This window comes from Zonotrichia leucophrys, chromosome 1 (assembly GCF_028769735.1).
Source record: "Zonotrichia leucophrys gambelii isolate GWCS_2022_RI chromosome 1, RI_Zleu_2.0, whole genome shotgun sequence".
Classification (NCBI taxonomy): domain Eukaryota; kingdom Metazoa; phylum Chordata; class Aves; order Passeriformes; family Passerellidae; genus Zonotrichia; species Zonotrichia leucophrys.
The window spans coordinates 79506165-79527574 of record NC_088169.1 but is presented as its reverse complement, the minus strand read 5'-3'; the positions used below and the strand labels follow the sequence as shown (position 1 = coordinate 79527574).

Genomic DNA, 21410 nt, shown 5'->3' with positions numbered 1-21410 from the left:
TCCCTCTCCTCAAGTTTTCTTTAGTAGAGTTGTGGAATAAAGAGAGGAGTTTCAGCGTGCTGGTCAGGGCAGGCTCCTCAGGGTGAGTGGAGGAGAGGACAATCACCCAGGCAGGGAGGGACAGCGGTGATCTGCCCAAGTCACCTGCGCTGAGCAGCCACTTTCCCCCTGCACTGTATGGTTTGCATGCAGGTTTTACATGCAGGTTTCCTTATGAACAGGTGATTCCCTCAGGGTCTGGATGGCTGAAGCACAGTTCTGGATGGAGGGCTGAGCAGGAGTGAGGCTTGTGCAAGGCTCAGCTGCAGGGGACTCACTCCTGCTGGGGCTTTTCAACCAAGTGTGACACTATCATGTGCTGCCATGCTCTATATGGCATTACAGCTTCTTTCATGCACATCTCAGGAGGGACTTCCAGGAATTAAGTCAGGCCTTGACAAGAGAAAGTGCAATCTTCATGGACTCCAGGGCCCAGATTTTGTTCAGGTGCAAAAAAATCTCCAGCTTCACCAACTTCTGGTGCATCTCCTGAAGCTTCAGCGATGATACTCAGATAAAGGGGCAGGGAAGGAGAGGTCAGTGAGGACGCTCTGCCCAAGTGTTAGATCCCACGTAGGTTTTGCAGCCTGCCATGGTGCTGGGGTTGCCTGGAAGTGTGTTTGCACTGGATCTGCAGAGGCTGGCCATGAAATGCTTCCCTTCCACCTCATCTGTCTGAGCTGCTCCTGTGCTTTGCCAAATCCTCTCTGCTGCATTAGGCCAATGTTGTGCCTGGGTGTCCCTGGTGAAAATGTAATTGTAGGAAAAAGTGTGTAATGCTTTCCCTGGGACAGATTGTGTCCGGTGAAGTTTCTTCCTGATCCCATCACTTTATGGCAGTTTTATTCCTCAGAGCATTAAAGAAAGTCTCACGGTGATGTGCTTTGTGTAATTTTCCTTTTTTGTTTCTTTCAGCCTTTATTTAAATTATTTTTGAACTTGTGGCCCAATGAACTCTTTTGGCAGCACAACTTATGAGCTATATTCTCATACAAAATTAATTGAACCCTGCATATTTTAAATGTGTCCAACTGGTTGCACTGAGTAAATGCACTTTATTGGAAAGACAGACGATAGTAATGAAATTGAAATACAGGCTTGGAGGTCCTCTCAAATTTTCACAGTTTTGGCTACCATAGGTCAAATGTTCAGTCTTGCGATAAAAGGAAGTCCTGTGTTTGTGTTCAACATCAATAATTAACAGCAAAGAACTTTTAAATTCCTTCTTTTTAAAGGGAAAATTATTAAATATCTAGAGATTAGAGTTTTTTTTTAGTATAAACTGCACCTCAAGAAATACATATCACAAAGTGCTCAGCATTAAGAAAGCATTATAAATCATATTTATTTGAAAGCTGGCTGGTTCCTCTCTCCCCGAGAGCCCCTTGGAAGCAATGCTTCCTCCCTCTGTGCTGCAAACATCCCTCCTGCAAAGGAGGAGGTTTCTCTTAAGCAGAAATGCATTGGAGTGTGAAATGGCAGTGCTGGCTGACAGCTGGGCAGGGTGGGGGCCCACTGGCAGGGCAGGGGAGCAGTAGGGACAGGGGGAGTTTTGGGGCAGTCTTCTTGCCTGCAGCCCGTGGAGAAGTGTGGCCGTATGAGCTGCACTGTGGGTGCTGCTGCTGGAGGCCTTGGGGTACAGCCCATTGACAAGTGACTATGGAGAGAATCACTTGGCTTCAAGAAATCATAGAATCAGTCTGGCTGGAAGAGATCACCAAGCCAATCATTAATCCAGCACTGCCAATTCCCCCACTATGCCATGCCCATAAGAATCATATGTACGTGTCCTTTAAATATCTGCAGGGTGGTGACTCCACCTCTTCCCTGGGCAGCCTGTTCAAGTGGTTGACAACCCTTCCAGAGAAGCAATTTTTAGTAATACCTTCTAGCATAACCTGAAGTAATTTCCTCTTGTGCTGATGATGACTGGATTATTGATTAGCAACCAATCAAATTGAATTTAACCTTGATGCTTGACCCATCTAAGTCCTGCCAGCACCCATCTACCTCCCAGCACCCCAAAGGCAATGGGGGATGAACTTCAGCAGATATCACCTGCTGTTGGGCTGGACTTTGGAGAGGCTGCTGTGAACATCCTGGGCTTTGGTGCTTGGGCATTGGTGCAAGGCTTCAGAGGGGGAGCAGTTTCTGCCAGGTGTGAGTGAAGGGATGCACCCTTCCTGGCTCTGCTGCAGGATTTGGTGGTTAACTCAGAGTAACTTTACAGAAAAGCCAGATTGGAGTGTTATTCTTAATTTTATTTACCTTGCCATATTCATGATGAATTTTCCTAGCAAAGCTTTTTATTAAAATCTTGTCCAACCACATTCAGATGAGGCTAATGATATGCCACTCCAGGTTGTAGGTTTTTTATCCATTAGTGCTGCTCTTCTGGTTTCATTTTTCTCTGCTTGTCAATCAGCAGTTCTAGGAAACATAAATGTATCAAGCAATATAATACACACTGTAAAAAATTAGGTTGTCTTTGTTTAATTACAAAGTGGCCTTAAACTACCAAGCTCTGGGAATTACTTAGAAGGTCTGTAAAATATTTAGTTTGCCACTCCTACCCTGCTGTAGGCATCTGCAGATTTTACTGCTACATGCTCAGTATTTTAGGTCTTCCCGTTGCTTATTTCCATTATTTTAAATGTTTTTTTTCTTTTCTTCTCATTGCCAGATGGGAAACAACAGTCTCTCAAGTTTGTCTGGAGGGCCTGATTTCTCATTCTGATGCCATTAGTACTGGAACAAAACCACATTAACGATTGTAACAACAGCCAGATAGGAGCCAGAAAGCTCCTTTTTGCTCTCTAATATGCTGCATGAATACACTGAAGTGCTTTATGCAGAGGGTTTGCTTTTTTTTTCTCACCCTTTTGCATTGATGTCTTTTTTGGACTTGATAAAATGCTTGACCTTGTTTTTTGCTGAAGAAAAGATAAAAACCACCAGAGTTAAATATTTGAAGAGGTTACAGACCTGAGATAGCCCTTTAGAGGTAATTTCATCCTGCAAGAAACCATAAGAGAAAACTCAGCAAAGAAATGTCAACAGCAACTGCAGGGCATTGCATCTGCCTGGTCTGCAGAGGCTGCTCACCCTTGTTTTGGTTGATGTTGTAGTGAGCTGGCAAACAGCTGGCAGAGAGCAGGAGGGAGCTGCAGGCTTCCAGACCAGCAAAGAAACATGCACCTGGCACAGAAGTAGTCAGAAAATAGGTAACATTCTGCTGGCCCCTACTCTTTCACATGAGGTTAGTCATCCATGCTTAGCTTATTCTGGTCTTCTGGAAGTGAGAAGAACATTTGTTGTGATGTCTTGGTGTGTAAAAACATTCCTTCTATTTGCATAGGATGAAAAAGGATTTTCCAGCATCTGAAGTAAAACCTGGTCAAATCCGCCTTTGCATGTCACGGGTTTCTTTTTGCCTTTTATTTTTTCTGCAGAGGCACAGTACAAAAATCCCCTTTCTTACCTCAGATCAATCAACAGCTGTAAGAAGAAAGACAATGGGCAGTTCTAGTCTGACAGCATTCATTCACTTTTTAAGCACTTTTTAGACTGTGGGTTTGCAGGTTAGGGAAAGAGAGGAAAACATCAAATGATGATGCAGAAATGTTTATCTGAGAATGCACAGATGCTTAGTAGAAGGGAGCCATTTGGAAATAGCTTTTATCAAATTGGAGGTGCTCAAAGCACACCTTTGAGTGGGGATGGCTGACATTTGCCCATGGGGTGCTGCTGTGACAATAAATATCTTCCAAGACAATACATCCTTCCTCTGTATTCAAAGAGAGTGGAATATCACCATGTTCTTTCATTGGGAAACCAAAGCACAAGATTGCTTTTTTTCTAGGAAGTTTACATCAAAACAGAGAAAATAAATCCTCACTATCTTGAGTCTCTGAGGTGGTCTTTATCCTGCCTCTCTGAGCAATCTGTTTGAGTATTTCACCACCCTCACCGTAAAAATTTTCTTCCTTATATCTAATACAAATTGAATCTCCTCCAATTTAAAACCACTACTCATTTTCCTTTCTCTACAGCTGCTCCTTGGCCTTCCTCATCTCCCTATCTTTACACACCTGAGCAATGTCCTTACACTCTTCCCAGAATACCTGTTCCTGCTCCACTGCCTGTGCATTTAGTTTCTCTAGCAGGTCTCAACTCAGCCCTGCTGGTCTCTTGCCTTCCTTTCCTGATTTCTTATACGTGGGGATTGAGAGCTTTTGTGCTCTATGAAAAATGTCCTTTAAGATCTCCCATCTCTCTTCTGCTCCCTTGCCCCTGAGGGTAGGTTTCCACAGGTGTCCTATTGACTAACTCTTTGAAGGATTGGAAGTTTTTTTTCTAAAATTCAGGGTCCTGGTTTTATTCTTTGCCTGACCTTTATCCCTCAGGATGTGAACTCCACTAGTGCATTATCACTGCAGCCCAGGCTGCCTCCAGTCCTGATGTCACTGATTAACTTAACTTGTGGTGGTAGAATTAAATACTAATGCAATTCCAATTAAATAAAATAATTATGTTCCACTTTGGACACTTTGGAAGGTCAGTCATTCCTACAACCCTTTGCCTCACATCAATGTCCCAGGTTAACGTCTGTTGGTTAGTGTTATACCATACAAAGAATATACAAGAGGAGCCTTTATCACAAGGAAGATTCATCTGACCATTTTCCAAGTTTCTAGTTCAGTTTTGCAGACCCTTGGTGTTTTTCACTGCTGCTCATTAGCAATATAAATACTTTCAATTGCAGAATTCAGCAAAGTGAATGACACATCTGTCCACTGTGTGCAGAATGAAAACAGTCTCAAAAAGGGAAGGGACAAGTGCAAAAGGGTCTCTTCTGTCTTCCCGTTTTTCCCCTCTTTTTTCCCCCTTTTTTGTCTCCATTGCTGTCCATTACCAGAACAGCACAAGCTTTTTTCATCTCAAATCTTGGGATGCTCCAGGTGCTCAAGCCTGTCTCTCATCTCTGATGTGATCACAGTCCTAGAATGCAGGATATGTACATTAAATCCTAATCTGATATGTACAGGTTGGGCGACAAGTAAAATTAAACATGAGTAATAATTACGAAAAGCAATAATTAAGCATTATTAAGTTGGTCTAGTTGAAATGCATTGTTTAAATATTCACACTTCAGTCTTAACCACACTTTTTATGTGGATCACCTAAGCAGCTCTCCAATTCATTTGGCCTAAATTTGGGGCAAAGTACTTATTCTGACCTGTCCTGTCGACACAGCTGTGTCCACATGACATCTGAGCTGCCAAAACCAGAACTCATTTTTCTACCACTGATGAGGCTCACTATGGCTTGCTGAAGCATGGAGCAGGGGCTGCCACAGGGTCTCTCTAGAGAGCCAGACCTGATGATCCTTGCTGCAGGCAATCTCCTTATCTGTGCCGGTTTCGGTGCCTGGACACAGCACCTGCGAGGCAGCTGGAATACAGAGCACTGGGGTGAACTGAATCCAGCCTGTCTGGCCTTGCAGAACAGCTGCTGAAGCATGTCAGGCATGTGGTCTTTCAAATAATGACTGTGATTGAGCAATGGAGGTGTAATTATGGTGTCTCCCATGGAAACAAGTTTGGGTAACTCAGGGCAGTCACAGCTCAGACCCTTGCACAGGCACAGTAGGTGGCTTCCCCCTGGAGCACCACACATGGACAATCACAGCACCACTTATAGTCCTTATAGCCTGGGCCTTTCACCCCAACTCAGCCTGTGTGTGTGGAGGACTTAGGAGCTGCTCCCAACACAGCAGAGATGGCACCTTGATTTTTCAGTGCAGGATGGGTAGGTGGCTGCTGCAGGAGCCATGCAGCACCATCACTTTCTTCCTCTTCTTCGAGAGGACACTTTCTTCCCTCGTGTTTGAACAGACCCCTTGGGGTCCAGGATACAGAGACTGCTGATGGAGGACTCAGTGTAGATTTAGAAATCCAAATCACACTGTGTTCTTAACTTATTGTTGGAGTTCAAGGGTGGCAAGCAGGGCTCTGAGCAGTGTCAGCATTAATACAGAAGTGGCAGTGGTTACCTCAGTGGTACCTGATTGCAGGGCTGAGAGAAATAAGGAACAAACAATGTTACTGGGATTTGTCAGTCTGAATGCTGGGCTGGACCTCAGATGCCCTAGGGCTACACTGAATGGATTCCTCTTAAAACAGAGGGATAACTGAGAAAAGCTTCCACTTTCATTGTAGCTTTTTCGGTGATTGCAAATCCACCTCAGCCCTTGCCAACTTACTCTCCTTAATGGACCTTACCTTTAAAATGCTGAGCCTCATTTTAGTCTCAATTTATCTAGTTTTAACTTCCAGACACTGGATGTTGTCATAAACCCTGCTCGTGAGGGAAAAAAAAAGAGACAAAGTAGCAGGAGCATGCTCTGGGTGAGATTGATCTCACCTAAATCTCGACATTGCAGTGCATAGCATCACTCAGGCCTTCCTTTGAGGACAGCCAACAGTTTGTTTTAGGCTGTGATACACTTGATCTCTCCGTAGACACCTGCATTAGATTGTCCACGAGCCCACACTGACCTGCAGCTTGTTTCACCAGCTGAGTACACGATGTGGAATGCTCCTCATTGCCCACCCAGTCACTGGTAAGTGCAGGTCCATAGCATGATGCCAGGAATCACTCTCACTAAAGGTTCTGATACTGGATGATAATTTCCTACTTGTAATTGCATTTCAAACCTGCCAGTTGTTAATCTACCTAATGCACATGGCATTGATTTTGTATGGTTCTTCTTTCTTAATCGAATTTCAGCCTGATCCCGTCTCAGATGCTCTAAAGATGAACTGTAAAAATGTCAAAGAAACACAAGACAATGGAAGCCTCAGGGTATCTCAGTGGGTCCTGCCAGCCAAGGAAACAATAGATTACTGCTGGATGCTGGTGTTTGCTGCTTTATGTAGCAGCTGTCTAGGCTGAGAAAAGTTAATCAAAACTGAAACTGTATAGAGTCATTTTCATGGACACTTCTAAGGGTCAAAGGGGGTAAATCCACATGTGGAGAGGTAAACTGGAAGAAAAATAAGGGAATATGAACTGGAGGCTGTAACCCACGAACAGAATGGCTTCACAGGAGTTGTGTCATTATCCCCCATGCTGGCAACACCTCAAGGACCTTGAGTCTGTTGGACTGGAACAACTAGGCATTTGGGCATTAAGTATAGGACAGAAGTACTTTTGTATTTATTTTACTTGCACCTAATTGCTTCCAAAACTTGGTCCGACCTTGATGAATGTTTTCTTTTTAAGCTTGCTGGGGGATGTTCGGAGGAGTCATATAAGGATGGAAAATGGTAAACATTTGTGAGAGTTACTGTAATTGTGTTTTTGCCATCTTCACACAAAGCAGAGCACTGTTAGTGGTATGAAATTTAGGGAAGCTTTGCCAGGGCCAAGTATGGCTGAGTATGGCAGATACCCCTGACAGCAAAGACTCATGTTTGAAGTCTCTGTGAGTTTCTGTGGTGACACTGGGTGGTATCATGGTGGCAGTGGTGACACTCTTCAGCGGTGTCCTTCGCAGCTCTCTCAAGAAGCTGTGGATGTATTGCCTGCCATGCCAAACCTGTTAGCACAGAAAGGCTACAATATCAAACTTTGGGTCTGTGAAGGGTAAAAGCAGGAGAAGTTGAGCACAACAGTGGAAAGGTATCTCCAGATGTAGGTATTTGCCTGTCAGAGCTGCTGTGTGGAATGGATCCTGGGCTCCATCAATAGCAATGTGGCCTGCAGAGTGAGGGAGTGCATTCTGCCCCTCTGCTCTGCTCTGGTGAGATCCAGCCTGCAGTGCTGCATCCAGCTCTGGGGTCCTGGCACAGGAAAATGTGCTGACTGGGACCAGAGGAAGCCACAAAGAGGATCAGAGGGATGGAGCACCTCTCCTATGCAGACAGTCTGAGAGGTTAGGGGTTGCTCAGTCTGCAGAAGAGAAAGGTCCATGGAGTCCTCATTGCAGCCTTGAGGGGTCTTATAAAAAGGAAGGGACTTTTTGTATAAACAGATAGGGACAGGACAAGGGACAGTATTTTTTAAATGAAAGAGGGTATTTTTAGACTAAATAATGAATCTTTACTTAAAGGTTAGTGGGGCACAGAAACAGGTTGCCCACCAAGTTTTAGATGCCCAGTCCCTGGCAGTCTTCAAAGCCAGGTTGAATGGGGCCCTGAGCAACCTCACCTAGTAATGGCATCCCTGCCCATGGCAGGTGGCTTGAAACTAGATGATCTTTAAGGTCTCTTCCAAGCCCTTAGCATTCTGCGATTCCATGGTCAGGAAGTAGGGTGATAACCTTGGCATGAGGGCATTGGGGCTTCATTCCTCTCTGGGTCGTGCAACAGGTCTGTGCCCCAGTTCAAATGCAGCGTGTCAGCTTTGGTCTGCCCCACACAGGGGGATGGACAGGTCCCCAAACTAGGTCACCCCTAAATCTCTCAGGGGAGTATGTTTGCATCAGCATCCAGCACCTGTGTTTTGAGGAGAGCCCTGTTCTCCTGGCGCTGGGTAATGACAGCCTTGTGCCTCCCTTGCGTAAGCACAACCTCACACACTCCCACTCAAATCACTGCTGGGTCAAAGACTCCCGTGGGTGACAGCCTAGGGCCATAGTCAATGGCAAAGCTTTTGATTTATAAACCAGTTTGGTTTTTTCCCTTTTCTAGACACATTATAATTAATATTTCATGGCAGTCTCTAGAGACACAGGAGAGAATTTCTGGCCTTGGTTTAACAGAGCATATCAACAGGATGGCTGTGCATTGGAAGGTTAGTGTGCCCAGGTGTTCACTAACACTAGCACAAAACATAAGGTTATGTGAAATTTTTCTGAGGAGGAGCAGAATCTCCGCCTTGCTGAGGAAGGATATTTTAAAAGAGATTAATGATCCCCCACAGGGAGCAGAATCCTCAAAGCCAAATCTAGAGTGCAGGGCTGGCAGTCTTCCTCCTGAGCCAAGGCAGTTGCCTTGGTGCAATTCAGAGTCTTGTGGCTTCTTGCTGGGCTTGCTGCAGTAACGCACAGTGGCACCAGTGGAGCTTCTCACCTTGTGCATGTGCATGCTGGAAGTAAATCATGGAGCAGCACCTTGTTTTCACCTCAGCAGCTCTCTCGGCTGTGAGGGTTACTCTGCTGCAGGATATTTTGGTTATGCCAGTAAATATCTTCCTTTCAGTAGTGCCAGGTGTTTCCACTCACAGCAGCTCCCACAACCCTTTTGGAAGGGTACTGTGAGTGTGGTTCCTGGTGGATTGCAGCTGACCCTGGTAAGATGCAGCACAGCTGCTGAAGGAAGTATAAAATGACAGCCATCTGCAAGCCATTACTATGGAATCCTCCTGAATCTTTAATTCAGCTCACATCTTAATGCTCCATTTCACCGGGGCATGTTCTCAGTCCATCAGACTGCAGGCTAGAGTCCAAACTTGCTATTTATCAGGGTTTCTTGTCTTCCAAGCCATTAAAAATTTATGCAAACCAGGTATTGGGGGCTTTTCTGTACTTATTTGTGACTTGAATGTTTTTGGGTTCTTGCCTTCAGCGTTTTAGGATTTTCTGTCCTGCAGGAAAGTTTCGGATCAGTTTTCAGCACCTTTCTGTCATCACAGTCCTCTGACTTCTCACACACCAGTTTGTGTATGTCACACGCCATCCCGTTGCTATGCTAGGGTAAAACCTTGACATAAGTGGTTTAACAGGTTTTAGACAAAATTCAGATTTGAATGTAACAGGTTTTAGACAAAATTCCAATAGTCTGTCTGGCATCTCTGTTTTCCTATCTGTTTTTTGTTAAATAGTGGCAATTAAATGTTTCTTAGTGAATAGTTAAGGGCTGTTGCTTTACCTTTCTTACCTGTTACTGCCCTACCAGGTTGTATAGAGGGAATGTCTCACACATTCCCAGGCTGAGGGATCCACTGGCAGATACTGCAGTGGGGAGAGACGTGCAAAAACTTTTGCAGTACAAAGGAAAGCTTTGTAAAGCATACAAGAAATGGTGCAGAACTGATATTACTGCTGCACTGCTGTGCCAGTTGCAGTGCTTTCAGTAATTTCTATTTTCAGGGGTTTGATGTGCTCCCCAGGGATGATTATGCTAAACCCCTTGCAATGTAATGGAAACAGGTCTGCTCACTTTTTTTTTTTTTTTTTTATTCAAGAATACCCAATCTATCAGACATTTATTTGTCTTCCTTGTGGTCAGCAAAGTAGGTGACTTGGGAACACCCTAATTGCTGGAGCGGGATTATAGCTTTGCTTTCAGGTGGAATACCAGGGGCACCTCAAAGCAACCTCTGCAGGGGCCCAAGGTGTCCCGTGGTCACCACCACAAGATTGTCCTCCACCACCATGTGACTTTAATCACTGCTGACTTCAAACTCACATATTCTCCTTGGATGAACAGAATGCCTCTTTATTTATTTGTGAGGGATTTAAATAAATCATTAGTGAAAGCAGGGAGCGATGCTGTCTGTGCCGTGCTCTAACTGCTGAACATGCCGTGGCCTTTCAAATGAAACCCCATATTTAATCGTGGTTCTCTTCTAGTGCAGTGGTTGGCAAAGGCTCCTGTTTCTCCCCCTGCTGCAACGGGATGAGGATGGCAGTTCTCCCTGTGATATTGCAAACATCCCAGCTGCGAGGGAGGAGGTTGTTCTGAAACAAAGCCTTGACCAGGCGCGAAACAGCAAGGATTGTGCCCAAGGTAAGAAGCACAGTGAATGTTTTAAAGGGGAAGAGCTGGCTGTAGGTCCCGTTCAGCAGGGAGCAGGCTGGGTAGTGGATGACAGGGGGGATGCTCAGGGCAGGCTCCCCTGCCAGTAGCCTCAGCAGGAGCCCAACCAAGAATCCAGCAGCTGATCCGTAGGTGTTTGTGCTGGGTGCAAAGAGGGCACAGCAGAGCTGGGGGAAGAGGAGGGCGTACACCAGCTCCCCACTGAGGAACCAGAGGTCGTAGACAGAGCTGGAGTGAAATGCCAGACCAGCAGCCCCGGCCCCAAGCACCACCATGGAGGTCCTCATGGCCCACAACACCTCTGTCTCTGAAGCCTGTGAAGCAGAGATTGCAGCATTAGAGACACAGTGTTTTCTGACAGGATGGCCAGCACTGCCCTGGGCTGGTTCTCCCCAAGCCCTTGATGCTTTCAGGCATTCCTTGCTACCAGCAGCCAGGCAAGGCAGGTACCCCTGGAGGGGGCCTCTGATTTTAAGGGTCATGGTTCTATGCTGTTTCCATTAATACCTTAGTCCAAATTTTACACTAGCCTTGTTAGAATGAGCAAAGCTCACCAGTGTGGGTACTGGTACCCCTGCCAAGGATACGAACACCCCTGGCTTATGTTTGGATCTCTGCCTCCAGAAGCCAGTTCAGCAGCTGAAGGACACACACCTCCAGTCAGAGACTGGTTTAGAAATAGCCTTGAAGCAAGACTGTCTTTCCTGACACCAAAACTACTGAATGCTGCAAGCAGGTACCTTTTTCCTCAGGATTTTCCTGTAGATATTGTGAGCGAACATGGAGCCAGTGGAGAGAAGAGCTGAATCTGCAGAAGACATTGCAGCAGCAGCGATGGCTCCCAAACCAGTAATGGAGATGTATGCTGGGCAGAGATGTTGTAAAACAAGTGGGAGGATCATTGCTGACTCCCCTCTCTCAAATGGACTTGGAAGACCATAGCTTGTCTGATTCCAGTCTTTAAAACAAAACAAGGAAAAGTCACAACAAATCCTTTGTGAACATTTCTGCTGGCTTTGAAATTGTCTTTTCACAGGGGCCAGTCACAAAGGGCTAGGAACTGGGGCCCACTCAGTATTTTAGGACTTAGATTGATTTTTTTTTTGTTCTTTTGTGAACTTTTGTGATTCCCTTTAGCATGCTGCAACTCCCACTAGATCAAAAATTTCTTTTTTCCTCAGCAGCACCTATAGAAATGGGTGTGCTTTGTGTGATTCCAGAATTGAGACTATTAAAGATCAACCTGTATACACTGCTCATGAGGAGAAGGGAATTGGATGAAATCATGACTTGAGCTGATTTCCTTAAATGTTCAGTGATCTGGCTGCCCTTTTACCCTTGCTCACAGCGAACACAGGACTGATTCCCTGCATGGAGACTGTGAGTTTACAGGACTGAACTTGATTCCTGCAAGCAAGAACCTTATTAACAATCTGTAGTAAGTTGTTGTGTCTTACATGTCTAAGGCATGAACAGAATGAAGCATAAAATTTATTCTAAAATAGAATTATACAAGGTTTTAGAGAGTCTGCCTTCATCTTTCCTCAACACAAAGTCTGGGAAAAGTCATTTCATCATAAGGAAATAGCTTTAAACAGGTCTTGGGGCTGTATAAACATCTGTAAGTAGTTGTGCAGTGTACCTCAGAGGGCTCCACATTTTCTGGACGGATCACCTATCTTGGTGTCGAGGCTCATGGGACGGGGTAATTTGAAGTCTCTGTCAGGACTTCTTTGGATCCCGTTTTAACCACCTTTGCCAAAACCACACTGGTTACTCAGAGACAAACTATTTATTTTACCTGTTGATGCTGCGACTGCCCCAATGAGCACGGAGGGCACGGCCATAGCAAAGCACCCGAGCCCGGAGAGGTAGGAGATGAGCCTCGCCTGTCCTGTCGAGGCAGCAGAGAGCACCCTCTGGAAGTAAGTCTGCCACGGGATGCTCCCAAGCACCTGAAACATTCACTGGTTACCAGTGGTACCCACCAGGCTGCTGTAGGACATCATCCATAATAAATTCTCATTTCAAATAATCAAATTCTCATTTCAATTGCATAAATGTTGCCCAGCTCTAACTCTTGAGGATAATATTTCTGATAGTTGAGAATTCCCTGTTTTCTTTGTTTTCATCCATTCACATTGGATGTGAAATTTTAATGAAAAGAAGTTAATGGTTTGGCAGATAAAAGGAGCTGAAAAATGGTTGTTTGGAATTGTGAATCAGGCACAGAGGAAGTGAAAGGGAAGTTTTTCAGGAATGCAGCTTTTGTAAATAAATCTACCCAAACTTAGCTATTCAGCTTTTAAAATGAAAAATAAAACCACAATTTTCACTTTCTTAGTAAACAAAATTAATCAGATAAAATCTGAAGATTCTGTCCTCACCAAACAAACTTCTATGTGTCCCTATTATTGGTTTAGTAAGAGCAGAACAACCTCCTGGAGTATTGACTATTTTGGTAACTCAAAAGTTGTGTTGTGCAATGGAGAAAATTGCACTGTGCTTGCTGATGACTGGCAGTCATGTCATTTTAATTTGTTTTTTTTCAAACAGAGGGAATTTTACATATTTATGTTAAAAGCACACTATTGAGGCTGCAAGACCAGCATCTCAAAAGGTAGGAAATTACTAATTTAGGTGCCAGGAGAGAAACTGGCTGCCTGGATGGTCTTACCCAAGAGGTATGTTCTCCATGTGGGTAAAGGATGGAGTTCCCCTACTTTATCTTTTCATCCCACAGCTGAGCCCTGGGTGTTCCCAGTCCATTTAGGTTGCTGCAAGGGGGCTGAGGGACAGTTTTACATCTCTAGCCCGTGTCAACTGGCCCTGCAGTGCAGGGCTCCTGGCTGGTAGAACTTGCAAACTTTCCATAAAGTCCCCGCACAATTTCTCCTCCCAACCACTTGTCCAAGAAGAACTCCATACCAAGTAGAAGAAGTCATCCAGCCACCTTCCAAGATACTGTTTTTCTATCTTCCCAATCCAAGGGTCTTGGTAGGATTGATGGGTTGCAGTGTAATAAATACTTTCTGTTGCAGAATTCACCAGGGCAAAGGGGATACAGATCCACTAGGATAGAAATGGAAGTTGTTAACCATTTTCCCAGTATCCTTGTTCTTGGAGAACAGATGCTTAAGTTAAGGTAGATGTAGAATGTTGAGTTACATAAGATTAAGCCTAGACTTAGAGTCTTCCTTTCTCCCCCTTCCTTACTCTAAATCTATATGTTTCTGGTTCATGGCATTGTCAAGACCATGAGTCTGTAATTCAGGTAAATTGGTACTTTCTGTAGACAGATCTCTCTTCATTCAAGATGGTTCTAGACAGGTTCTGCAAACTTCACTTTTGTGCAGACCTTTTTGTGTTTACCCAGCAAGGCCAGTGGCTTGTGAGCACTGTCTGAAATGCATAAGGTACAAAGACTTACAAAGATTGTAATATTTTTCAGGAAACGTGTTCTCCTAAAGGGGAACTGCAGGTCAAGGAGGTTATGTTTCATCTGAGACATGCTGAAAAAAAGAGCAGGACTTTTTCCTTTAGTTAGAAAACTACCAAAGAAATGCACAGGACTTGCCAGGCTGAGGGTAATGAAAACCATCTGGATGACATCGGTGTAGGCAACAGAGTAGACGCCTCCCAGCAGAGTGTAAAGTATAACAGTACAGGCCGAGATGGTGATAGCCAAGGAGCCTCCAATATCCAGGATGACCCTCATTGTTGCTCCTGCAGACAAGGACAGCAGTCAAGTGTCTTAAGACAAATTTCATATGTGCAGAATAGAGGATAAATAAGGATATGCTGTTCCCCTGGTGCCTGTACAACAAATGCGGTCTATAGAGAATGTGCACAGTGGGAACTCAAGAGAGTGCATGATTCCTTCCTGCCCTTACTGCTCCACCTTGCTGCATGGCCATTGCCAAGGCACCTTGCCTTTTTACATCTCCTCTCCAACAGGGAAGAGGAAGGTACAAACTCATATTGGAAGAGTTCTCTGTTATAATATAATGAATATATAGCACTATTTGTTTTAAACCTGAAAATATATTTTCTAGAAATGAGAAATTCTTGTTCCTCTCACAAAAAGAGACATGAAGCACAGCTTTCCTCAATTCCCAAAGGTGTACTACACTCTGTTAGTCCACGTGACCTTTAACAGATATAACAGGAAAGCAAGTATTTACCCAGGGACGCCAGGATGGCTGCAAACCAGAACACCTCTCCTAGCAGTGGTGGAATGAAAAGTAAGGTTCCCATCATGTTCCCATAAGTTTCTTGGAGGGGGTCCATCACAGTCACATAATTCTTTGATCTCATTGGATTTACAAAGAAGAAACCACCTATGAGAAAGAAGTGACATTTTGGTGGAATTTTGCATATTTTATATTCCAAGAAAAAAAGAGGTAAGAGCAATATGGCATACGTCTTTCAGACCCACCCAGTGAATTTGTACATAAGGGACCCTAGAGAATGAAGCAGCCAATCAGACACTAGGGTTTAAATTCACTTGCTAAATGTAGGGTTTCATCCATTTGAGAGTTCCCCTCTTATAAAGGATATCTGCTTACACATTATATATATGACTGTCCTCTTCTGGCACACCTAGATCTTTCTGGAGTGGCTACTGGAGGTCACCCCCTGTGGCACCCCAGATGGCACAAAATACCTGTGTGACTGTAACAGGAATTTAGCTCAGTGGATACCCATATATAATCTCCTCTGCATCCTCAAAGAACTACCAATCTGAGACAAAGTTTTCTGAAAATCATCCCATGGAAGATGACAGTAGCCAGAGTGAGGCATTGAAGTATCTTATTTGGCTAAAAAGGAGGCAAAGTTTTGTCCTTGGTCATGTGATGCAACCTGTTGATATGTGGTCCTTTTCTGATTAGATTTTTCATTTTGGTGCCTTCATTGTCTCTTCCCTGAACTATATTGTTTTAATCTGCACATTGAGCAGAGTCTCACCCACCTTCATCTAAATATTGGACCTCAGATGTGCAGCCATCTCATTAAAACTAAAGAATACATATTGTGTCTAACCCTGAAGCCAGCAGGACTGCTTGTCTGGGCACTACTGACCTGAGCAAAGATTGCAGGATCAGACCTGCACTCCTCAGTTTCATTAGTAGGAATTACTCACATAAGCAGTCCTGGCAATATATTTCCAAGCTTGATTCATATTCACGTCAGTTGGACTCTTTTCTTTGACTTGAGAATAAAGGTTATTGTTCTTTTAGAAATTCCTGTGTAAGGTCTGCACAGGTCTCCTTTCTTTCATCATCCTGTGTCCCTAGGAGAGTTATAGTATAACACAATGTGGCCTGAAAGCAACTTTGGTCTTGGCAAGAGACCTGAACCTCAGCATGAGTCCAGTAATTCTCAGAGTTAGAAATGGCAACTCAGGTGTAGAACACTGCACACTTAGCTTAGTTAAAAAAAAAAAAAAAAAACAAAAAAACCCAAAAAAAACCAAAACACCAAAAAAAAGACCCCCACACAACTAGCTACAAAGTGGCATAAGCTGGTAAGCTGGATACTCGACATATTCATCCTGAGATGAGACTATTCAGAAGAATGCATTTTAGTGGAAAAATCAAGATACTATTATTTCATCACTCAGAAATTACAAGGAAAAAATTAGATACCAATACTCTCAATAGTCTGTGAATTACAGACCATGTGAAAAAAGCAATATGCACAAAAAAGCAATAGACATATTATTCTAAATTCTCAGATAAGATTTTTGTCCCATAAATTACTACAAGCAGGCAAAACTCTACACTAGCTTCAAGCTACCCTAACTTATGTTTCAGCTCAGAGGACAGCATTATAAATGCTTATTCTCGATATATGGGAGACTGAAAAAACAAAATCACATTTAAAATGTACCCTATATTCTGTTACATATCTTAATGTACTCCTCTGATATATTTTTAAAGCTTATGTGTCCTAATCACATGAATTATTTACCAATAACAAGGGACAAGGCAAATCCCACAGGTGCCTGGACCCACAGTAATCCTTTTGAAGGCAGATAGACGATTTCAGCAGTGCTGTTGATGTATGCTCCTCCAACCCAGGTGGCTGTAATCGTGGAAGATGAAAGGTCAGAATTGAGAGACATATTCTCAACTAGCCCTGTAAAACACTCTGAGAACTTGTAAACATTTTTCTCATACAAACACTTCATCACACCTCTATTTTCTTTGCAAAGTTTTCTGCCATACAGAGATGTGCTGACTATTGGTAATAGTATTATAATCTCACTCTAAATTATTTTCCAGCTTCAAGAATGAATATTTGTGAGTGCATGGAAAAGCTCAATGTTTAAATACTTAGAGGCAATTTGAATAGAGTAATTTTTAATTACCTTTTCTTCTCAGAGGAAGACTTTTGTTAGAGGAAACAGAATTGCCTTTGTAGAATTGCCCTCCTTCAAGAGCATCACTTACAGGGTCTTAGAAAATAGACATTAGGGAAAACAAATGCAAACAGGCAATGCAGTCAGATAACAAACCTACAACAATGATTTAGGTGCCTTAGCCATGGAAATGCCACCGGGAGATGCCTTTACAAAACACAGGTCAGGGAAGCAAGTTTCAGATTATGCCAGCCAGCAAAGAGAGAAAAGGGAATTGAGGGAAACTCTAAGAGACAGACCAATGTTCACCATGAGTGACAATTTATTTCACACAGAACTGGACTTTTCTGTTGGTAAAATTCTTCTGTTATGTTGGATAACAGAAACTGATTCACGATTAAGACCACAGTCCTCCTTAAATGAAAAGTGTTGTATTCTTTTGTCACTCTTAAATTAAACTCTTAACTCTTAACTAAACTCTTAAATGAATCTCTTTAATTTAAGAGAATATGCATAAATATTAGGTTCTGCTCAGTGTGAAGAGGTTTGTAAGAATCCATCCCAAAATGATTCATGAAACCATAATCCTTTAAAGTCACACTTAGGCAAAGTCTACCCTGACTTTAAAGGAGTTCAATTCCTTTGAAAGAAAAGTCACCCAGATCTATGCAATACATGTGTTTTAAGAAGAATTTTAAAAAGTCTTTTAAGAAAGCTTACCTGTTGCAGTAAACAATCCAATGAAAACATGTATATTCCTGCCTCCAACCATGGCCATCTCTGTTGGGTTCCTGTTCTGCTGATCCTTTCTGCTTTTCCAGGAAGCCCAAATTCCAGTAGCTAAAGTTAGTGTAAAAAATACACTCAGAGATACTAAGCCTGGTATATTTAGAGCCATTTTCTGTTGCTCAGTTTAGGTTATATAGAAGAATAATGGTGTGATGATAATGTTCTTTGATTGAGTACACAATCAGAAAAAATCAGTGGAAATAGCGGTGCCTTGTAAAGGAACTGCTGGACTTTGCAACAAAAGACACAGTATGAAACAGAGTGATAACCCTAAAAGTCTGGAGAACCAGATGCAGGATCTGTCTTTGGAAAAACACTGGCAATTCTGCAGCCTTTCCCCTTCTCCAGTAGACATCCAAGCTTATTTTTGTGAGGAGCAAAGATTAAGAACACAGGGATTAGTGCTGATATGCCTAATGGAAAACTGATGTGAGGGGTACTACCAGATTGGCTTAAAGTAGGGGAAATGTTATATTTTGTCTGATATGAAATGGTATGAAGATAATCCATATTTCTCTGGGTTCTAAGCACAAGGCTAAAGCAGAAGATAGGGCTAAGAATCTGTCTGTTTAAAACGGACTAGACTAAACTCTCAGCAGTGATCAAAATAAACCTAGGAAACAGTAAAAAAAGATTTACCATTGACCAATGAAAGGAGATACATGATGATACTCAAAGAAATGATTGGGAAGTGGTAACAAAGCAAGGTGGTGTTGGACTCTTCAATGAAGCTATAGGAATGATACAGACTTTTAAACTTTGTGAACCTCTCTGTTAACATGAATGATTCTAGGGAAAAACCTCATGTATGCATTATGGAATTAAGTTGGTTACATTTATTGTACATTTATTGTAGAGTTGCCACACCGATGTCCTTTCAGTTGCTCTGTCAATCTTTACCATCTGTCCCCATATGGCTCTTTATAACCAATTTGATGTAAAGTCTGCCTGTTTTAGGGTACATATATGGCTTTCCTGGATACCTTTGTTCATCTGTGGAGTGGGTAGCTCATTTCCATGGTGATATCTCAGATGTCTTCTTCTTGGATGCACTCTGAGTGAAAGGTCAAATCTTTAGGAAGGTTTTCTGCAGTGTGCCAGCTCCTGCAGACAGACAGGAGTGGCTGTGCATGGAAGTGACAGTGGCACAGGCTAAGCATACCCCGTTGGCAGGACGTGGTGGGAACACACTGGCACACAGGTGATGGCTGGGAGAAGAAAAGGGGAGAAGTGCAGGAACTCTGTGTTGTCTGTGACACCTCTCTGTACAAGGGGTAATAAAGGTTTTGGTAAGATATGCAGTGATCTGGTGGGAAGGCTCTATAATTAGTGTTTAAAAAGAAGTGAAAATTAAAAGAGATTAAAAAGCCTGACAGCCAGATGATTACTTCACCTACCTTAGGAGAAATATTCCTTTATATTTATAATAAAATGCTATTTTGACTGAGCAATGACTTTTAAATTTGACCCAATTATTTTAAATACAAAAAGGGACACAGTGAATTTTAAAGGCACATTTTTTGGGCTGGTAATTAGAAACACTCCCTTCCACCTTAAATGAACCTACAAGGTCCTAGAAACTGCAGCTCCATTGCCACTGGCAGTGGAGCCATTTTTTTCCCTGGTTTGCCTTCCTTGCTCAAAATGGGTGTTCCACAAACTATTAAAACAGCCTACACATACTAAGTTTTTTCTGTGAACAAATGTTTTACAGCATATTTGGTCAGCAGGAACAGGGAAGGGTTGAAGGTGCATGTGGCTGAGGGTGAATGCAGCCAGGTCTCAGCCTGCTCTGCAATCAGATACTTTTGCTAGGACAGACCTGACCTTGCTCCTTTCATGTGAGGGTCAACTAAATTCAACATGCCGAAAGAAAGATTTGAATTTGTTCTTTGACATCTGCAGAGAATGTCGGGACTAACTCTGCTTTTTTTAATCTCTTGGGAAAAAATCCAAAAAATTGTCAGGCATAAAATTCTTCAGAGAAATTTCATTTAAAGACCCAGACGGGTGGAGGGCAGATGTGATAGGACACAATGAAGTGAAAACATGGCATGATGGGATGAAGGTAACTTAGAGAAAGAGGTTGTGTAAGGTAGTTCATCTCAATTTGGAGTGTTTTTGCTGATATACAGTGCAAGGGCTGTAAAAATATAAGCTTATAGCAAGAAGACCAGTTCCTCACTGAATCTGTTATTGTACTCCTTTGCCATTAAATGACTCTCAGCTAATGCATCTATTTTAAAGAAAAAAAAAAGAAATCTCACCAATGAAGAGATTTTTGAGGTGGGTTTCACTCCCTGCTCATATTGGAGGGCTGCAGCTTTGGGTGCCAGCTGCTGTGCTGCTCACTTCAAGCTCCCAGAGTAACCCATGGGGACAAATCTTAGGGGGAATTGACTGACCTGTTTCTAGTCTTGTGAGGCAGGACAGAGTGAGGACATGTCTCAGACTGATGAACTCAGGGTTGCTTCTAAGAGCAGTGTCACTGTACCCAGTAGATGTTTCAGAGCTTGATTTGAATGCTCACATGGAGCTGGCTGGTGCCACCTGAGGTGCTATAAAACCTCTGAGATGTCCACTGGGCCAAGCAGAGGTTACAGTCCCTGTTGGAGACACCTTGCCCTCCTGGAATAGCAGCCAAGATATTCTGGTGAACCTCCAATGGTTCTGAGCTTGGGGGATACAAATCCTTTCAGTACCTGAATACAGGAATACAGGGAACTCATGGCACTCATGTCTGCAAGGATGAACCTGTCACTGGTTTAGTTTGCTCTGCAAGCCAAAAAAATCGAGAACATTGAGTGCCCAGGCCTGAGGCGTCTAAGCCATTTGCATCAAAATGAACTGACAGTTCCTCTTGAGGTGAGAGGGTATGAACTAATCTGCGGCGTCCAGCCCAGGTATTTGTATTATGTCCTTGATCCTGACACCTGAAACACGGGGCTGTTGGTCTCCAAACATTTACATTTTTCAGATGATGTCCTTGGTCTAAAGTTTTGTTCCTGTCCCAAGTTAGTAGTAATTGCAAGTGGCTGATCTCCTGCATGAGTTTCAAAGGCAGGACAGAGAGGGATAATTTGATGCAAACCCAACATATTCAAGTCCTTCAATCAGAGCCTGTGTAGTGTGATTGCACAGTGAATTAATATCAAAATGACACAAATACTTTTGTCTTTATGTCTGGGTAGTTTTTGACTATTAATTATTTAGAGTTGATAGATACAGAAAAATAGATGGATAGATAGATAGACAGATAGATAGATAGATAGATAGATAGATAGATAGATAGATAGATGAATGTAGAGAATAGTTAGATATAGAAGAATACGTGTCTTAGTTTTACTAAGTTCTTCATGTATACATTACAAAAAAAAAAACCTCTTAAGGACAAAGTTGCTCTTTTCCTTTGCTAGGAGATTTCCCTGAGAGAATTCTTTCCATTTTGGAAA

General features: G+C 43.0%; 1 protein-coding gene and 1 long non-coding RNA gene across 2 annotated transcripts; one reads left to right on the top strand and one right to left on the bottom strand.

Moving 5' to 3' along the window:
* The first annotated feature begins 9425 nt into the window (after nucleotides 1–9425).
* LOC135450587 (uncharacterized) lies at nucleotides 9426–12128 on the top strand. The gene is made up of 3 exons (XR_010441099.1): nucleotides 9426–9551; nucleotides 10619–10775; nucleotides 11558–12128. It is a non-coding gene; the product is annotated as an uncharacterized LOC135450587 (long non-coding RNA).
* LOC135450574 (high-affinity choline transporter 1-like) lies at nucleotides 10293–18067 on the bottom strand. The gene is made up of 8 exons (XM_064718880.1): nucleotides 17890–18067; nucleotides 16779–16892; nucleotides 14990–15145; nucleotides 14383–14531; nucleotides 13734–13877; nucleotides 12607–12760; nucleotides 11546–11763; nucleotides 10293–11119 (listed from the first exon to the last, which is right to left on the bottom strand). The coding sequence occupies exons 1-8, from the start codon at nucleotides 18065–18067 to the stop codon at nucleotides 10598–10600; spliced, it is 1635 nt and encodes a 544-aa protein (XP_064574950.1). The 3' UTR covers nucleotides 10293–10597.
* Between the last annotated feature and the right edge of the window lie 3343 nt (nucleotides 18068–21410).